Below are 21,073 nucleotides of genomic sequence, written 5' to 3' on the forward strand. Positions count from 1 at the left end.
AATTCCTAATTTCAGAAGCTAGAAAGAAGAACAATTAGGTGACAATCTGGGATGTTCATACGCTGGGAAAAAATAATGTCTTGGTACTTATATTATCCCTCAAAGTATTTCCAATATTAGTTGAAACTTCAAAAAAAAGAAAAAAGCAACCATTATGTTTTTCCAGACTTTTCATTATTATTTTTGCACTTAAAAATCTATACATCCTTCAGGAACTGTACAGACATTAGTATTCACAGCAACCGTGTGATGTAAATAGGTAAGTAGTAGTATTCCCATTTTGCAGATCAGGATATTAAGGCAAAAGATAAAGGCCAAACATTGAATAAGTGGTAATACTGGAGTTGGAGCTGAATTATTCCAGGTTCTCAGTCCTGTCTTCAGCCACTGGCACAGGCTGCAACTATTTCAATTATGTTTCCTTTAGAATGAGGTTCCTTAACTACGCTGGGCCAGATTCTGCCACTCTCACTCTGAATGAATAATGCCTTATTGCACAAATAGTCGCTTTGATTTCAGTTTGGCTGCTCGTGGAATATGGTGCTGCTCAGCTTGAATGAAGGTAGCAGTATCTAGCATAGTAACTAAACGGGGTTTAATTATCAAATTTCCATAGTGACATTTTGATATTCCATTTTTTTGTTAAGGGGAGTAGCTTTTCATTTCTAAGTTGTCTTTATCTGATAGAATTCATAATCGCTACCATTAGCATTAACTCTCCGCCTGCTTTTTCTAACCAGGTATTAAAGTGAGCTTTAGAACCAGGGAACCTGATGGTCTGATTCTTTTCTCTGTGTCACCTGGGAATCAAGAGGAATACATTGCACTTCAGTTACAGAGTGGACGTCCTTACTTTCTTTTTGATCCACAGGTACGGTAAGGAGAAAGATCAAATAAAATATAGCTTTATTACAGATCCCCAAGGCATATTGTATGCTTAATGGTATAAGAGGATGGGGGTGCTTGCTTTTTCCATTTTTTTCATATTGATCCAGGTTAATGGGTTCTTCAATACCCTAGATAATTGGTGATCTGTAGAAAAGAAGCATTGAATCCCCCAGGGTTTTGTAATACTTAGTTGTGTTTGCAAGTGTTAACATTTATTAATTAGAGTTGCATTACATTTTTTAAAAAAAGTATTGTTCTTACCATGACCACTGAGTTAACAATCGTTAGTACCACTTTAACATTCATTTTTAAATACTAAGACACCAGTTATGGATACGTCTCTTTTTTATTATTAAATGAAGATAGCATACTTTTCTAGTAAATATTTTTAGCATCCCATTTGATTGTACACCCATTGAAGTCCAAGAGAGTTTTCCCATTAATTTTAGTGGAAACACAATTGAGCTTTTCCTTCAAATTGGTGCCAAAAATATGCAAATGTATACATCCTTTTTAATACTGTTATTGATACTGTTATTTTTTAAAATAGGTATAATTTAAAAATACAACTCTGTGGCCATAGCATCATACAGACAAATCCACTCTGATTGATTTAAAAGTTATGCAATGTGTGAATTAGGTATCTGCATTAGCTCACTTTTTAAAAGAACCTAGAATGAAATCCTGCCCCTTTGAAGACAACAGGAATTTTTTCATTGGCTTCAGTGGGGCCAGGGTTGCCTCTGTGGTCTGATCCAAATCCCATTGAAGTCAATGGAAAGCCTCCCATTAGCTTCATTAGGCTTTGAATGAGGCTCATAGTGCTGTGACTTTCTTATATATTTTGATTATAATAGTGGCCAAGGTCTTAATCAGAACTGGGGACTCTTTGTGATGGGTACTGTACTCTTTCTGATGGATAATATGGGTGATATAGATAAATGGAGAGCCCCTACTCTAGGGATTTAGTCTAAAATACTTCAACAGGGAAGACACACACACATTTTTTTGGCTGTTGGGAGCTGTTAACAATTAAGGCCTGACAAATGGTTCAAGAAATTAATTCAGATATGGTCCCTACAAAGCGTTTGATTTTCCAAATGTGAAATGCCTTGTTTTATATAAGAATATTTAAATATGATCACAGTATCATTCTGCTACTCTGGTAAAAATGTGTTATGGAAGCATTTAGTAGAATGTATTTTGAATCCAGAGAATAGTTTCCTCCAAAATTAAGCACAGGTTGGCACATGCAGATGTGTGGTCCCAGCTTGAACTGGGTACAAATAAATGTGGTTTCTGATGTAGAAAACTATTAATGCTCTAGATTGTTGCCAAACATAATATGAAGAACCACTTATTCAGACACCTGATCTTTAGAATGCAGCATCGTTTGTAACAATTTTAACGCTAACTAAGTACACTTTGATGAGACAGCATTTAATAAAATGCTCATTAATTTCATCATTAGCAAGGGTATGCTAAGAAGTAAGCCAGTTTCTTATGTCACGCCCAATTAGCATCCCATGCTAGTAATCCCATTAGTATTGTTGAATTCACTAATGGAAAAACTAATGGGCATGCTACCAGGGCACATTAATTGGGCATGACACCAGTTCTGGTTTTAATTATTAAACTACGATAATGAAATGTGTGTTTGTAAAATATTAAAATGTTGAAATAAGGTAGAAGACAATAAAAATAGTATATGAAAAAATGCCTGGGTGCATATAAGTGTATGTGGGTTTGTGTTGTTATTATGGGACAGTGAACTGATATACAAACCATGCCTGAATACCTAGGATGCAGATACCTTTAAGAAAGGCACATGCATCTATGTGGAAAACATACTGCATATGCTCATGGGAAATTACTCCCTTTTTATAATCTTAAATACATCATACGTATTCTCATGCATGGTATGCTCAGTGACAGCATCCAATTAAAAACATACTGGCCAGCAACACTCAGATAAAGTTTGAATGGAACAGAGCTTTGTTCTTTTAGGCTAATGCAGCTTTAAAGGTTGCGGTAGTAGTATTCAACAGAATCATATTAGTATTTATCGCATCAGTACACTACATTTTTCATCAGTATAATATTAAGATCACTGAAAGGGAGAGAAGTTGAGAACAAAGGTGTCAACAAAAATTACACAGCTATCTTTTTCATTTACTGCTGGACAGTGGCAAATCAGCTACTACTTTCAGAGATGCCAGTAACTATTGCAAAAAACAAAGAGAGTTTATTTGCAAGTTTGGAAAATAGTTTTCTGAAATTTGTCATCAGAGTAACAATTTGCAAGTCAATTTTACTTTATTAATATCTACTGTCTAAGGGTACGTCCATACTACCCGCCCGGGTCGGCGGGTAGCGATCGACTTCTCGGAGTTCGATATATCGCGTCTCATCTAGACGCGATATATCGAACTCCGAACGCGCTCCCATCGACTCCGGAACTCCACCGCCGCGAACGGCGGTGGCGGAGTCGACGGGGGAGCCGCGGACTTCGATCCCGTGGCGTGAGGACGGGTAAGTAGTTCGAACTAAGGTACTTCGAGTTCAGCTACGCTATTCGCCTAAGAAAACTAGCATTTTTGCAGTTAAATAATTGCCTGGAAGTTTTACTTACTGTACAGATGAGTATCCATAAGTCTGAGCTGCTTCTTGTTCAGAGGGACTGATTTCACCTAGTTGTAATGAAATTACAATATAAGGCGACAACCTTCAAACACTTGTGCTTAACTTTACTATTGCAAGTAGTACTACTATTTCTGGTACAGTATAAGATTTTGCAGGATTTGACCTAATTGTAGCCAGCTTTAAACCAAATTGTAGAAACCACTGTACAATTATATTTGCAATCTTAGGCTAAATTAGAATATAATTTAACGTGATTTCAGCTCCATCTCTAGAAGAGGTATAAAGTTTATAATAATCTTTCACATCTCTACCTGTCATTTAGTTTATCCCATTGAATAGGGTTGCTCCAAATATTAACAAGGTATTGATGGGGAGAGGGAGAAAAAAAATACAAGAATGCTATTCTTTAAAAAGTATCAGAGTATCTACATGCATCTGATGAAATGGGTATTCACCCACGAAAACTTATGCTCCAATACATCTGTTAGTCTTTAAGGTGCCACAGGACTCATTGTTGATTCTTTAAAAAGTTCTTCTATAGTTGGCATATTAGCATTTTGTAGGCAGATAGAAAATGCATACGAGGTTAGACCATTGTTCTGTCTATCCTGGCATCTTGCTGCCAACAGTGGCAATGCCTCAAATACATATTTCAGAGATTCTCTTTCTTCATTTTTATCTTGATTAGTGATGGCATTTTATTTATTTTTTAAGAGCATGGAAATATCCTTTTTGGAATGCTTGAACACACATTGTGGTCTAGTTGTAAGAGCAGGGGGATTGGGTGTCAGGACTTCTGGATTCTGTTCTTGGATTTGCCACTGTCTTGCATTTGCCTTTCCATCTTTCTGTGCCTTTGGGAAAGTTATGTTATTAATATTACACCTCTACCCCGATATAACATGACCCCATATAACACGAATTTGAATATAATGCGGTAAAGCAGCGCTCCGGGGGGCGGGGCTGTGTGCTCCAGCGGATCAAAGCAAGTTTGATTTAAGTGGTTTCACCTATAACATGGTAAGATTTTTTGGCTCCCGAGGACAGCGTTATATTGGGGTAGAGATGTATTATTTGTATTCTGATAGCAACCAAAATGTAGTAGACATTGACCACACATACAATAAGGGTATGTCTACACTACAGGATTATTCCGATTTTACATAAACTGGTTTTGTAAAACAGATTGTATAAAGTCAAGTGCATGCGGCCACACTAAGCACATTAATTCGGCGGTGTGCGTCCATGTACTGAGGCTAGCGTCGATTTCCGGAGCGTTGCACTGTGGGTAGCTATCCCGTAGCTATCCCATAGTTCCCGCAGTCTCCCCTGCCCATTGGAATTCTGGGTTGAGATCCCAATGCAAAAACAGTGTCGTGGGTGATTCTGGGTAAATGTCGTCACTCAATCCTTCCTCCGTTAAAGCAACGGCAGACAATCATTTCGTGCCCTTTTTCCCTGGATTGCCCTGGCAGATGCCATAGCATGGCAATCATGGAGCCCGTTTTGCCTTTTGTCACTGTCACCGTATGTGTATTGGATGCTGCTGACAGACGCGGTACTGCACTGCTACACAGCAGCATTCATTTGCCTTTGCAAGATAGCAGAGATGGTTACCAGTCATATGTACCGTCTACCGTGCCATTGTAAATTGGCGATGAGATGACGGTTATCAGTCGTTCTGTACCATCTGCTGCTATCATGGGTGCTCCTGGCTGGCCTCGCTGAGGTCGGCCGGGAGCGCATAGGCAAAAATGGGAATGACCCCCTGGGTCATTCCCTTCCTATGTTTTGTCTAAAAATAGAGTCAGTCCTGCCTAGAATATGGGGCAAGTGTACTAGAGAACCAGAGAGCACAGCCGCTCTGTGTCAGAGCCCCAGAGATCCCGCAGAAATGATGAGCTGCATGCCATTCTAGGGGGTGCACCTGCAACAACCCCACCTGTTGCTTCCCTCCTCCCCCAAACCTCCTGGGCTACTGTGGCAGTGTCCCCCCATTTGTGTGATGAAGTAATAAAGAATGCAGGAATAAGAAATACTGACTTTTTAGTGAGATAAAATGTGGGAGAGGAAGCCTCCAGCTGCTATGATAGTCCAGGCAGGACATTAAAGGGTGGGCGGGGAGAGGAGACCAGCCTTCCGCTGCTATGATAGTCCAGGCAGTACAGAATCTTTTCTTTAGACATGACGGGGGGGGGCTGATGGAGCTCAGCCCCCAGTTGCTATGATGAGGACGGTTACCAGCCGTTCTGTACCATCTGCTGGGAATGACCAGGAGTCATTCCTATATTTACCCAGGCGCCCCCGGCTGACCTCACCGAGGCCAGCCAGGAGCACTCACGGGCTGATGACGAGAACGGATACCAGTCCTTCTGTACTGTACTGTCTGCCACCGGGGAGGGGAGGGGAGAGGATGCTGCTGTTTAGCTCTCCAGCACCCCGTCTACCAGCAGCATGCAGTAGACATAGGGTGACATTGAAAAAAGGCAAGAAATGATTTTTTCCCCTTTTCTTTCGGGGGGGGTGAAGGGTGTAAATTGACGACATACACCCTGAAACACCCGGGAAAATGTTTTGACCCTTCAGGCACTTGGAGCCCAGCCAAGAATGCAAATGCTTTTCGGAGACTGCGGGGACTGTGGGATAGCTGGAGTCCTCAGTCCCCCCTCCCTCCCTCCATGAGCGTCCATTTGATTCTTTTGCTTTCCGTTATGCTTCTCATGCAGCACTGGGCTGAGTCCCTGCTGTGGCCTCTATCTATCATAGCCTGGAGATTTTTTCAAATGCTTTGTCATTTCATCTTCTGTAACGGAGCTCTGATAGAACAGATTTGTCTCCCCATACAGCGATCAGATCCAGTATCTCCCGTATGGTCCATGCTGCAGCTCTTTTTGGATTTGGGACTGCATCGCCACCCGTGCTGATCAGAGTTCCACGCGGGGCAAACAGGAAATGAAATTCAAAAGTTCGCGGGGCTTTTCCTGTCTACCTGGCCAGTGCATCCGAGTTAAGATTGCTGTCCAGAGCGGTCACAATGGTGCACTGTGGGATACCGCCCGGAGGCCAATACCGTCAATTTGTGGCCACACTAACCCTAATCCGATATGGTAATACCAATTTCAGCGCTACTCCTCTCGTCGGGGAGGAGTACAGAAACCGGTTTAAAGAGCCCTCTATATCGATATAAAGGGCCTCGTTGTGTGGACGGGTGCAGCGTTAAATTGGTTTAACGCTGCTAAAATTGGTTTTAACGCATAGTGTAGACCAGGCCTAAGATACAATCTTGCCCAAAGAGCTTACAACCTAAGAAGACAAGCAATATATGAAGAGTGGAGGAAACAGATACAATCAAAATGTTCACAGTTTTTAGATCTACATTAATGAAAGTGGAAGATGTATGGCTAAGTATATTTCAGTGGTTAAAATCTCAACAAATAAAAGTGCGATTTTAAAAAAATCAACTATGACCAATTATCCTCATCCTAGCCATTATTAATTGGCTTATTTCTTATTTCTTCATCTCAGTTTTTCCCATTTATAAAATGGGGGTAATTATTTTTAGCTCACCGTGGGGTTGTGAATCTTTAATTAAATAGTTAAGGCACTTTGAGATCTCTAGGCAAAAAGTTCCATGGAGAGACAATATTATTAATCGTTGCTTCAGGTGTTTGTACAAAAGATAACATATTAGCATAATGCTTCTCTTTCTTTAGCATAAGGGGTGCATAAGAATTGTGATAATAATTAGAGTGCACAGCATTTCATTATCAAGCATTCATGGTATTTCATTGTCAAGCTTGCTTCATAGCAAACATTTATTTTTTGCTTTTCCCCCTAATCACCTGAGATCTATTAACAAGAAGCTTATCTCCTGTGTCTGAGATTTGCGGTGGAAACTAGCATTAAAGCAAGAGTCTACTCTTTGCCATTAAGGCCAGCATCTCTCTAATGTAAATTGGAATCACCAGTGAGAGCTACTTCACCTGCTAATTAGAATGTGACTTCTTGATTTTAAAAATAAAAGCTAATGATTTGTTCAAATGTTCCATTCTCCAAGAGTGTTACATTAAGCTGGCTTCTTTCAGTGTTATAGGCAGTGCATTGCCCAAGTACAGCGTTTTGCTTTTAAGAACAAAAGGTGAAATCCTGGTCCCAATGAAGTCATTGGCAAAGCTCCCACTGACTTCACTGATGTGATTTCACTCAAAGTATTTTAAAGTTTTCCTGGAACAGTAACAACGAAGGTTCAATATATAGTTCTGCAGCCTTAAAATTCTGTCTGTTCTGCAGGGATATCCTGCCCTGAAGGATGAATTCCATTGAATAATACTGAATTCCTTGAAAAAAGGCACTTTATCCCTGCAAGTCAGGTGTAATTTAATGCTCTGGGATTGTATTTATTAAGGATTACTGGGAGATTTAAACACCAATCAGGCATCAATCCCTAGGAATTGCCCTATGACACAGTCACTTTTCCTACAGTATTATGAGAGAAACATCTGTTTAAAAAATGAATAATTCATTTTGACGTGATGTCTGCATCCATTATTTTCCTTTTACCTGGTGTCTTTAGAAAAGTTTTGTACTAGATGTTAGCCATTGAGATCTCCAAGTGTGTCTCACTTATCTTATCATTTACAATTTTGTATGTCCAAAATAATTTCAATATAACTTGGAAAGAGTTATGATTAGATTAGCATTTGTTTTGCATGCATCTCTTACATATGAATGGCATCTTAAAACCACTCCCCTCTGATTTTTTTTCTGCTGATTTTTTTTATATGATTTTTCTCTTCTCCAAAAAAACTGGACTGACTGTCCTTAAGATTGAAGTCTTCTCTTTATCCACAGAATGGGGTGAACAATGGCAGTGCAAGCTTCCCAATACTGCCCTATAAGTATTCCTGTACCTTCACTTAGAGAGACTACCTAGAGACAGAAACTGCCAAACAATCCCAATTAGTGTTAAATGTGATGGTGGCTTCTGTACACCAGACTCTCATTTCACACACTGCAGGCTGCCTAACAGTCATCCAATAACTGTCTGTTGAAATATTACAGAATTTCAATTTAACCCTTACCCACCCCACTGAAATCAGTGGAGCTGCAGGGGTCAGAAAAGAATTTAGACTCTAACTCATAGTAGCAACTAAACTGGATCTCTACTCCTACACACAAACTTTTGAGTAGGCTAATTGACCAAGGATTGGGATTGCAAAGAGATGAGTAAAGCTTGCTCAGTGTTAACTATTATGCACTATTTTAGCATAAATTTAATAGAGGAGGTATTTTTTGCAAATCTTTATATACTGCAGGATGCTTTTCTACATGTCTGAGTTTAAGGCTACAACACACCTAAATGCTTCTATTTCACCTGCATATATAATTTAGCAAGGTACTGTGACACTCTGTATCTCGGCGGAACACCCTGCACCCCCATGTTCATCCTTCCAGTATGATTGTGTGGTATCCAATGCAAAGTTTGTCATGTCAGGTGTTTTCTGAAGGCTCATGATGCACTGAGCATTGTTGTTATAGTAATGTTATTGGTTATAATTTCATGTATATAGTTATGAAGTTGAAAATGTGTCCTCATGGCTTAAACCAAGCCCAGGCAAAACTCTCCAGGAACCGAGGGGCAGTTCACACCTCATCAGGGCATGTATGTGACAAACCCAGCCCAGACTCCCAGGAACAAAGGACACTGGCCTAGACAGCAGCAAAGGATCTGTTGGACTCTCGAATGAGTTACCCCCCTTCCCTTGGTCATTCAGGGACTATGATGAGGTAATGCTCACCTGACCCTGAAGGGGGGGCCAAAGCCAAGAGGGAAGAAAGAACATGATAAAAGGGAGAAACGTTTGCCATGCTCTTCCTCTCTCTTCCACCTCCATCTACAGACATCACCACCAAGCAACTTAAATGCTGATCAAAGTGGAGAGCCTGGCTGAAAGGCAACCAGTCAGCCTGTAGTGAGAAACATCTAAGTTTGTAAGGACACTGAAAGTATTAAGATCAGCTTAGAATGTGTTTTTCTTTTATTTCATTTGACCAAATCCCACTTGTTGTGCTTTGACTTATAATCACTTAAAATATATCTTTTGTAGTTAATAAATTTGTTTTTTTATTCTACCAGAAGCAATGAGTTTGGTTTGAAGCGTGTCAGAGACTCCCCTTGGGATAATAAGCCTGGTGCATATCAATTTCTTTGTTAAATTGACAAACTCATATAAGCTTGCAGCATCCAGCGGGCATAACTGGACACTGCAAGGCGGATGTTCCTAGGGTTGTGTTTGGGACCGGAGATATTGGCTAGTGTCATTCGGTTGCACAATCCAAGCAGCTTACATGCTAGAGGCTGTGCATGAACACCCCAGGAGTGGGGGTTCTCACAGCACAGCAGGGTAAGGCTGGCTCCCAGAGTCAAGGACTGGCATGATCTAGCAGATCACCAGTCCAGATAACACCAGAGGAACATCACAGGTACCTTCTATTAATGTTTTAAATATTTCTTTAAAGGGATCTGCCGTGGCAGTTACTCCAATAAATGATGGTGGAAGACAATACAATGATAATGTTTGGCACCATATAATTGCTACAAGAAATCAGGCTTTGGGAAAAATCACTGTGGATAGTCAGTACACAGGTAATTAACCCATTTCATCGCATTATATCATTATCATCAGGGTATTACTCACTTGTTTTCACTTTCACTACTTCCCCTCTTCTGTGTGTCGAAAATATTTGCACAAATTTTCATGACAAAATTGGTCACAGTACATTGTACAGTTCTTGCCATCCAAAATAAAGTCTTTCTGCAACAGCTATGGTCTGTAAATCATTGGCAATTTTAATACTAGACTCGAGGATTTTTGTCTCTTTTTATACTTCTTGATGATATGCTGCTCTTATATTGTTCTATTGTAAAATGCCTTTGTAAAGCATCCTGGGGCTTGTGTAAAAGGGCACAATATAAGTATGCATAATACTATATCTGAATCCTGGATCTAATATGTGATACAGCATCACTATTAAATTAAAGATTTGTTGAAAACTTTGTGTAGAAAAATAACACCCTTTCTTTTTTTAGGTTCGTCCTCAGCTACAAGTGGCAGTACCATTATTGGGGAAAACACAGGTGTTTTTGTTGGAGGACTTCCAAAGGATTATACTTTCCTAAGAAAGGACATGAGTGAGTATAGTTGTATCTGAAATCCACTACAGTGGGGTTGACTTACCTACCTTTGCAACACTGAGGGCTGCATTGATAATTTGCCAGGAACCTGAGGGCAGCACTTAATTTACATAATTATTTAAATAATTGTTTAATCAAAAATACATTCACACAAATTTTCTTGTATTTGCATCTTCAATGATAGAAATTGCTTTTTGGCTGAGTTCACTAGCAATATAAGCAACATTACTTCACGCATATGTTGACTTATATAGGATACGTACATATAAGTTAGTAACATATCCATAAAGCATGTGAGCACATTTCATATTTTATGTAGCATAAAGATTCCAAAGTACTTTTCAAAACTATAAATATATATTGTGTTGATGCAAAAACAATATTAATAAAAATGGTTATCATAATTTTTTCATTACAAACTTCTTTGTGCCTTTACTGAATATTATTATATCGTTACAAGTGTGCTATAGCAAGGATGCTTAGAAATAGGACAATACACGTTTAGCTAATTACGTTAAAAACTGTTAAAGCTAACAGATGAAATTCCAGATGTTTTCTACTTCTGTGTCCCAAGGACAAGCAACTATCAAGCAGACTTACCACATAAACATTTTTAATAAGAAACCTAATTGTGACAGGAATGCAGGGTTGTGTTATCAGAGCAATAAATCTAGAAGTAAAGTGGGGCTATACCATCCCCCTTCCCCTTTTCTCTTTAAAGGAAAACCTGAGTTTAAAGCCACACAAAAATCATCTGGGAGCATAATGTAGTAAAATCTCATTCTGTGGGCAAGTTAGTGACAGAAAGGTAAGGGAAGTGTCATTTGATTCAGCAAAATCTACGGAATCATAATTTCAGTGGTGTTGCCCTCTGTGGTGTGGCAAGGGGAGCCTTACTGCCTCTGGTTCCCAGCTCCAGGTCCTTCAGATGGTGTAAATGTCATCAGAAAAGGGTCAAGTTGGGTATAACTGAAAAGCTCTTCCTAAGAACTCCAAAAAACCAGCATGTTTGGACTTTTGGAAAACCTAATTTTCTTTTCCGTCAAACTCTATTAAAACTGAAAATATCTCAGAAAATGGACTGAATAAAAAGAAAAAAATTAAAGTTAGTTTTAACTCTGTCTTGATCTTTCTGGCCACAAGAACAAAGGCAATTAAAGAAATGTTGCATAGTCATTAAACAAAGTGCATATTCAGGAGCTGAAAGTGTCACCTAAGCCATGAACCAAGGCATGGAGCCCATGAAAGAGGGACAGCAACAAACTTGAATCTAAAAAATCATGGAAGAGATGTGTTTTCTTACAATTCCAGGAAAAGAAGGGTATATAAGACAGAAGTGAGCACCCCACACTCACCCCCTGGTACTCTGCTTAGGCAGCAAGCACTATGTAACTCATTCTGTCCATCTCTACAAGCAAACTGCCACAGACAGATAAGAAAAACAGAGAAGACACCAACCTAAGGAAACCTCTCTAAGACTTTGTCCAATTGAAACAGTAGAGGAATGTAGAATGCAGCTACCCAAACTCAAATGTAATGAATAGTTATATTTAACCAGGACACCGGACATAACATCCTACTCGTGCAAAATTGCCATGGGTTTTTTAATGTCTACAAGTAAATGAGGCCTGGTCTACACTACGGGGTTAGGTCGAATTTAGCCATGTTAGGTCGATTTAAAAATGAATGCATCCACACAACCAACCCCATTCCGTCGACCTAACGTGGCTAAATTAGTAGCGCTAAAATCGACTTTGCTAGGTCAGATTTGGAGTAGTGCAGACGCAAATCGATAGTATAGGCTTCCGAGAGCTATCCCTGAGTGCTCCATTGTGACCACTCTGGACAGCACTTTAACTCAGGTACACAGGAAAAGCCCCGGGAACGTTTGAATTTCATTTCCTGTTTGGTCAGTGTGGCAAACTCAGCAGCACAGGTGACCATGCAGTCCCCCCAGAATCGTTGAACGTAGAATATTTCTACGCTCCCCCTATCATCTCCGTCCCTGAGGTTATCGCAGATTAGAAGGTGAAAAAACTCACTTGCGATTACATGTTTTCTGAGCTCATGCAGTCGTCCCGCACTGATAGGGCACAGCTTAATGCATGGAGGCATTCAGTGGCAGAGGCCAGGAAATAATGAAGTGAGCACGAAGATCAGAGGCAGGACGTGATGCTGAGGCTAATGGGGGAGCAAACGGACATGATGAAGCATCTGTTGGAGCTGCAGGAAACCCAACAAGAGCACGGATGCCCACTGCATCCACTGTATAACCGCCTACCCTCCTCCCCATGTTCCATAGCCTCCTCACCCAGACACCCAAGAACGCGGGGGTCGGGGGGGGGGGACCGAGCCACTCCACTGCAGAGGATGGCCCAAGCAACAGAAGGCTGTCATTCAAACAGTTTGCTTATTGTAATCACAGTATAAATCAATGTGGCCTTGTCCTTCCCTCCTCCCACACCCCACCCGGGCTACCTTGTCTATCTCTTTTTTTTATTTTTTTTAATTAATAAAGAATGCATGGTATCAAAACAATAGTTACTTTATTTCACAGGGGGGAGGGTGGTTGGCTTACAGGGAATTAAAATCAACAAAGGGGGCAGGTTTGCATCAAGGAGAAACACACACAACTGTCAGACCGTAGCCTGGCCAGTCTTGAAACTGGTTTTCAAAGCCTCTCTGATGCGCAGCGGGCCTTGCTGTGCTCTTCTAATCACCGTGGTGTCTGGCGCGAAACTATAGTCTGCTGTTGCTTTCACGGAGGGAGGGGCTACTGATGACATGTACCCCAAACCACCCATGACAATGTTTTTGCCCCATCAGGCATTGGGAGCTTAACCCAGAATGCGCTTAGTATGGACATATGCAATCGACTGTATAAATAACAATTTCTAAAAATCGACTTCTATAAAATTGATCTAATTTCATAGTGTAGACATACCCTGAGACTTTTTCACATCTCATCCAAAATAAAGTAAGTCTAGCAGTAGGGTGACTCCTAACACAATGTTCAGTAATTAGTCCAGTACTGGAGCATAAGAAACAATGCTAAACTACAGTGTTTTCACCAGCTTTAATTGTTATCTATCTATCTAGATAATTTAGGTACTTGTACGGCCCTCATTATTGTAGTATCTGAGTTCCTCACAGTTTTGCTGTATTTATCCTTCAAGACCGCTGTGTAGGGGGTTCGGAAATACTGACACACCCATTTTACAGGTGGAGAACTGAGAAACTAAAAGACTTTTATATCACACAGGAAGTCTCTGATGGATCAGGTTACTGAAGCCAGATCTCCGGGGTCCCAGTCTTGTGCAACTGGACCATACTATTTCTCTTAATTGCTTATGTACTTGAATTTTTATTGCCTTACTTCATACACCTGCATACAAAGCACATTATACTATGAGCAGTGGAACACAATGAAGTGGCTAAATGGGTTACTTATGATCTGTTTCGATAAGGACCTATGCAGTCCGCAGTTTGGACCTCTTTGTAATATTTTGCACTTTCCTCACATAGCTGTGTCCATGTGCAAGAAGAGTGCAGATTACACACACTGCAATTTTACCACTGTTTAAAATCCTCCTTATTCCTTGAGTCTAAGAAGTGACTATGTAAAAATGGTATTCTGGGATTTCATATTTGTTGTGTCTCAGTGACTCCATATCATGTTTGCTCAGTTTACAAGTAAAAAGATGTTTTTTCCTAACTAATAGCACTGGGATCTGAAAGTCAAACAGTGTTTTTGAGTTTATAGCACCATCAGTAGTAAAGACTTAGAACTTAGTTGACAACTTGCTTTCATGGTGTGCTGCCTGGAATAGACTCCAGCTCACTCTCTTGTCATTGTGTTAACTCTGCAGGGTTTACATGAATCAAAAGTAGCACAAACTTACTTTTGTCATTAAACATCCAGTTATAACACAGAAGGGCAAATTCTGTCCCTTCCTGAGAAGCTGCAGACGGCTCTTTGGCAGTGTAGCCAATGTAGTTATGTTACTTAATATGAGGCTGGATATCTGGGAGCACACAGGAGGATGGCACCCATCCACATTGTGGAGTCTTGTTCCATACGTGTGCCCAGCAATGCAGCACACAGGGAATGGGGGCGGGGAAGGATCCATGAGTGCATGTAGGTATTACATAAACAAAAACAACAAAAAACTCAGCAAATGCATGGAATTAGTAAACCAAAAAGCTCCCACTTCCTGTGTCTTTATTTCAATTCATCAAAAACAGAAAAACATGCATCCATAGTCTTTAAGAAATTGATTCAGACAATCATCCTAGGTGTCTGCCTCAGAACCCCATGTAACTCAAAAGGACTGTGCGAACAAACTAACCAGAGTGGGTTTACATATATATATTTTTCAGGAGAGGGCCATCAGTAAAACGTGCCTTATTACAGATCCCTCTCCAGTTAGGAAAAATGGATGTGTACAATCTCTTATCTCCCAACATTTCTTTCCCCAGCCAGGGCTACTAAGAGACCCTGTTCCCCTGTATTTCTTAGAGAGATTGGATAGGAACTACCCTGTCCCTTGTACTGAGTGGAAAGGGGAGTTTGAGCCCATACTGTTCAGGAAACCCTAATTTTTGGGGTCCAAAGCCAGATTCAGAAACCGCGGCTTCTATGAGACCACATCTTTCCCTCCACTGGTTGCATCCCCTTCCTCATGGTATTTTTAAGAAGTAAAACCTGAAATGGAAGAGTGCTAATTTAGAAGGATTCCCTTAGGGCTGGTCCACACTAAGAAGCGGGGTCGAACTAGGGTACGCAAATTCAGCTACGTGAATAGCGTAGCCGAATTCGAAGTACCCTAGTTCGAACTACTTACCCGTCCAGACGCCACGGAATCGAAGTCCGCGGCTCCAAGGTCGACTCCGCCACCGCCGTTTGCAGTGGTGGAGTACCGGAGTCGACCGCGGCGCTTCCGGAGTTCGAACTATCGCGTCCAGATTAGACGCGATAGTTCGAACTCCGAGAAGTCGAACTCACCGCGTTGACCCGGCTGGTAAGTGTAGACTAGCCCTTAGAATCCTCATGGGGCATGTACACGCTGTTGTATCCATATGGGCTAGTTTCGCTGTTGATCTGAAGGAGCCTCCATGAAGCAGTTCAGCAAGTTCAAATCCTCCCAGGCCAAAGAATGGTGGCTGCTTCCCTAATGGCTGGCCAGGCACTAGAGTCTGGATTTGACCCAGGAAGGCGATCCATAAAGAGATGGATATTTATATACATATATACCTCTCCATCTGTGTGTGAAGTATGATATGTATGCATATTTGTCTTTATTTTAATACCAAGTGGTTCATTTCCTAAATAATATTTTCACTTTTGCAGGGACTAAAACAATAATCCAGAAAGGTTTTGTGGGGTGTCTCAGTGATGTGTTTTTGAAAAAAACACACAATCCCTATGAAAATTGGGAACCTTTAGAATGGCAGGATGCTGAAGAGCAAAACAACGTCTATCACAGTTGGGAAGGGTGTCCCACTGTCCTTACGGAAGGAGCACATTTTCTTGGCAAAGGTAAAATAGTATATTATATAGTGGACCAATCAATTCTCAAATTGAATAAATTACCGCACCTGTATTTCAATTGTCCTCTTTTTAAACACACACTTACACAGGGTTATATTCAGCTGGGCTAAGGCTTAGCTTCTGTGTTTACAAGAGCAATTCATGCCCACAGAATGAATTACAGTCAGCAAGAGGTGCAGCTGCTTGAGATGCACACACATTTACTACAATGAAATATTTTGCAGGTGCTGATTGTGCCTATGAAGGGAGAGGGCACACCTACTGAATATTAACACAAAGTACCATGATGCATCAATGGAACACCATGATGTAAAAATTACAATGAAGTATTAGATTGTTGCACTGTTTCTCCTTCCTGGGTTTTTGCTCCATTTGATGATGAAGTGGCTTTACAAGGCTGAATGACACTGTTCTAGAACATCAACGCAGCGTCCTCTATTAGAATTCTAAAAATGACTGTGCAATGCAACATCTTTCCTTACTTTTGATTTCTGCTTTGATTTATTTATTTTAAAAACATGTTATTTTGTCTTTCAAGGGTTCCTGGAACTCCATTCAGATATTTTTCATGGTGGACTCGACTTTGAGATCTCCTTTAAGTTTAGAACAGACCAACTGAATGGATTACTTCTGTTTGTTTACAACAAAGAAGGGCCAGATTACCTTGCAGTAGGTTCAGAAATGAATTATTATAAATATTTTTTTCAGATACCTTGTATGAGATTTTATTGTTACTGTCTCTCCCTAAAATCACTACCATTTGTTGTTTATTTTTTCAAACAATGTAATCTTATATTTATATGTTCACCAAATACCAATCTGTACAACATTTTTAAATGTATAGCAAAAGGGTTGAAAAGAAAAAAATATAATTCATGTATATATTTTAAATAAGAAAAAAATCAATATCTCACATACACTGCGACATCTTCTACTGGATTGTAAGCAATTAGAATTCTTTAGAGAAGGAAAAGACCTATATTAAGTCAATTCCCTTGACAGTGTGGGATTATTCTCTTTTGTATATTTACAGGACAAGGACTTTATCCAGCTCAGTTTAACTATCTCAAGTTACAAGAGTTCCATCACTTCCTAAGGAAACTGTTCCACACCCTAATAGGTCATCATAATCAGGAATTTTTTTCTTATTAGCAATAATTTTCCATTTTTAATAGGAATATAAGAATTGCCACACTGGATCAGACTAATGGACCATTTTAGTCCATTATCCTGTCTCCAACAGTGGCCTATATCACATGCTTCAGAGGGATGTGCGGGGAAAAAACCTGCAGAGGGCAGCTATGGAATTATCTGCCTATAGGGAAGTTTTCTTCCTAACCTCCAATAGGTAGAAGCATCACTTCTTTTTCAAAACTTTGTTCGGGATTTTTTTAGTCCAGTCCTTTAGTCTTGTTAAACTCTTCAGTTCTACAGGTAAATTGTGTATTGTGAGAAACACTCTTTCCTTTTATTATTTTTAAATGTACTGCCTTTCAGTTTCATGAAATTTCTCCTTGTTCTTGTATTATGAACGAAAGTTAACAGAAGAGCCCAATCCAATTCCTGCACACCATCGTTAATGTTATACCTAGAACATGTCCCTTATTTGTTTTCTCTGTACAGTAAAACCTCCCCAATCTCTTTAATTCTCTTGATAGATAAGTTTTACATTGGCCATCTATGAACTTCCTTTATCTCTGCTATATCCTTTTTCACATAAAGGGACCAGAACTGAACAAAGATGCCTTTTTGCCATGATTCTTTATTTATTTATTATTTATATTTCTGTATCTTTGCTTTTAAATGTTAATGTCACAATCATGGGTTTTGATACCTTTACTTCTCCAAAGATATTGAACTTCGTTTCATTGTGGTCACTGTTACTTGGCCGCTCAACTACAGTTACTTCTTGAATCAACTCCTGTTTTTTATATGGGATTAGGTTGAGAATGATATCTTCTTTTAGCTGTTCCAAGAAGTGGCCATTTAAGGTGACAATAAATTGCTTCACTATACCTTGTCCCATTATTATATGTAACCAATTTATATATAGGAATTTTACATCCCCCATTATTATTGTTTTATTAGCTTTTGTTGTCCCCTTGATCTGTCTCAACATGGTTCATTCAGTCTCCCTTTCCTTATCTGGAGGCTGGTAGTATAACCCTACTAGTATGTTTTATTTTCATGACTTGGAATTTGTATCCATACAGATTCAACTATGTGGATCTTTCTACTCAGAATTATCTCACTAGATTCTAGGGATTCTTTCTGGGGTGTTGTGCTATTCCTCACATCTCTATGATCCAATCTACCCTCCTTGTATAGTTTTATATCCAGACATTACAGTATCTTATTAATTTTTGTCATTCTATCATTTCACTAATGCCTGTTATGTCTCATTGCCAGACATTCTAATTCACCTTTTTTTGCATTAAACTTTTGGCATTCATTATATAAGTCTTTATATTTTGTGATCAGGTATCTGGTTTTTATCTAACTCCTTAGTCTGACAGTTGTTGATCTGTCAGAGTTTACTTGTCTGATCCCAACCCATCCCTGCTCCAGTTCAGCTATAATTTCTGTCCCGTCCTTCATCCCTAGCAGATATGTTTGCCTAACCTGTGAACTCTGCCCCATCAGCTTTCCCCCAGCTCCTAGTTTAAACAACTCCAAAATCTTATTAATTTTCAGTGCCAGAAGTCTGCCTAATTTCATTCTATTACTCCAATTCATTATTTATATAACAGTGCTGCCCAGAGGATGCCATCAGGATTATGGCCCCAGTGTGTCACACTGCACTAACTAGGGCTCAGTCCTGCAAACACTTTTGAGTAGATAAATTTACCTACTTTACCCACATGCTCAAGTATTTTCAGGTTTGGGGTCACACGGTCCCTGCCATAAAGATGATGATCTAAGAAATTATATTGTAAAATCCTTTGGGCAGGTCTTTGTACTGCACCTAGAACAATGAGTCTTGGTCTATGCCTACCAACCTGAGGCACTATGGTAACACAAATAATTGATGATGATAATATATCCGCTTGAACTAAACTAAATATTTCTTCTCCATCCTTAATGTTTACCAAGTCTATTATGTGTAGACTGTTACCATATTTTCTAGAGAGACAAGAATGGTGAGGTAATATCTTTTATTGGACCAACTTCTATTGGTGAGAGAGACAAGCTTTCAAGCTACATGGAGCTCTTCCTCCAGTCTGGGAAAGATACTCTGGGAGTGTCACAGCTAAATACAAGATCAAACAGATAGTTCAGCATAAGTAGGTAGCACATATTCAGAGAGACCATTCAAGGTGGTGTGGCCTATTAACACCCTTGTAGTCATAGGTCAAAAGGGTTAGTGGGTTACAGATTGTTGAAATAAGTCATAAATCCAGTGTATTTATTAAGGACATAACTTTTAGTGTCAAGTAAAGTTATGAATTTAAGCTCCCAGGCTCATCTTATGAAAATTCCTTTGAGAATGAGCACTGACAGGTCAGAGATACAGTGATCGCTTTGTGAAAAGTGCTCACCCAGGTGTGATGTAGTGTTTGTCTTTTATCATTTGAGAGTGCAGTGATTCTCTGGTTTCACCCACATCATTGTTACTGGGGCATTTAGTGACCTGGATGTGGTGCACCACGTGTTTGTGACAGGCATGTGTAGGACCCATAGATCTTGAAAGGTGTGTTATGGGAGGTGTTGATCATTGTAGCGGTGGAGATATGTCTGCATATTTTGTATGTGTTGTTCTAGGAGGGTCTGATGCCGCTTTGAATTTGAGCTTGCTTCTGATGATGAGCTTGGAGAGGTTGGGGTGTTGTTTGAAGGCCAGAAGAGGGATTCAGGAAGGATTTATTTCAGGATTCGATCCCCATTGAATATGAGTTGTAGTTGTTTGATGATACACTGTACGGGTTCCAATGTGGGGTGGTAGGTGACAAGTTTGAATCAGGCAATCACTATGCTCTTGAATGAACTCACAGGAAACTGATAAAAGAGAAAAACACAGTATCACCTGTGGATGAACACTTCTCAGAAAAAGGTCAGATATGGAGTGATAAATCACTCTCAAAGGAAACCTGCCCAACACTTTCAAAAGATGAGCCTGGGAGCTTAAATTCATAACTTTGCCAGTCACTAACAATAATGGACTGAATAGACACACTGGATTTATGGTTTCTTACAACAATCTACACCCATAACAACCCCACCCCCATTCCTCCCCTCCCTATGACTGGAGGGGTGTTAACAGGCCACTTCACCTTGAATGGTCCCTTGAAATATGTATCATCTACTTATGCTAAACCATTTGTTACAGCTTGTGTCTAGCTGTGACACTCTAAGGCCTTGTCTATACTACTGCTTAAGTCAATATAAGTGACGTCACTCAGGGTGTGAAAAAAACACCTCCCTGAATGCCGTCACTTACATTGATTTAACACAGTGTCTGCACCGCGCTATGTTGGCGGGAGACGCTCTCCACCAACATAGCTTCTGCCTCTCATTGAGGTGGATTAATAACGTCAATGGGAGAGTGTGCTCCTGTCGACATAGCGCATCTTCACCAGATGCGCTGAATTGACGTCACTCCATCAATCGCAGCGGCGCTGATTTAGTTCAGTAATGAAGACAAGACCTGAGTTGGTTTTCCGGACCTGAAGAAGACTCAAAAGCTTCTCTCTCTCACCACCAGAATTTGGTCCAGTAATATCTTTCCAATATTGTCTCTCTAATATCCTGGGACCAACGTGGCTACAACAACACTGCATACATCAGTTGTCATTTCA

General features: G+C 40.1%; 1 protein-coding gene across 1 annotated transcript in view; it reads left to right on the plus strand.

The window, feature by feature from the left end:
• USH2A (usherin) overlaps window positions 1–21,073 on the plus strand; it is a 624,012-nt gene that overhangs the window by 240,641 nt on the left and 362,298 nt on the right. Inside the window, exons 23-27 of the mRNA XM_045011456.1 lie at window positions 741–871; window positions 10,051–10,177; window positions 10,622–10,723; window positions 16,077–16,265; window positions 16,816–16,946. Of these exons, the coding sequence (XP_044867391.1) occupies window positions 741–871; window positions 10,051–10,177; window positions 10,622–10,723; window positions 16,077–16,265; window positions 16,816–16,946 (680 nt within the window). The remainder of the gene's footprint in view (window positions 1–740; window positions 872–10,050; window positions 10,178–10,621; window positions 10,724–16,076; window positions 16,266–16,815; window positions 16,947–21,073) is intronic.

This window comes from Mauremys mutica, chromosome 3 (assembly GCF_020497125.1).
Source record: "Mauremys mutica isolate MM-2020 ecotype Southern chromosome 3, ASM2049712v1, whole genome shotgun sequence".
NCBI lineage: Eukaryota > Metazoa > Chordata > Testudines > Geoemydidae > Mauremys > Mauremys mutica.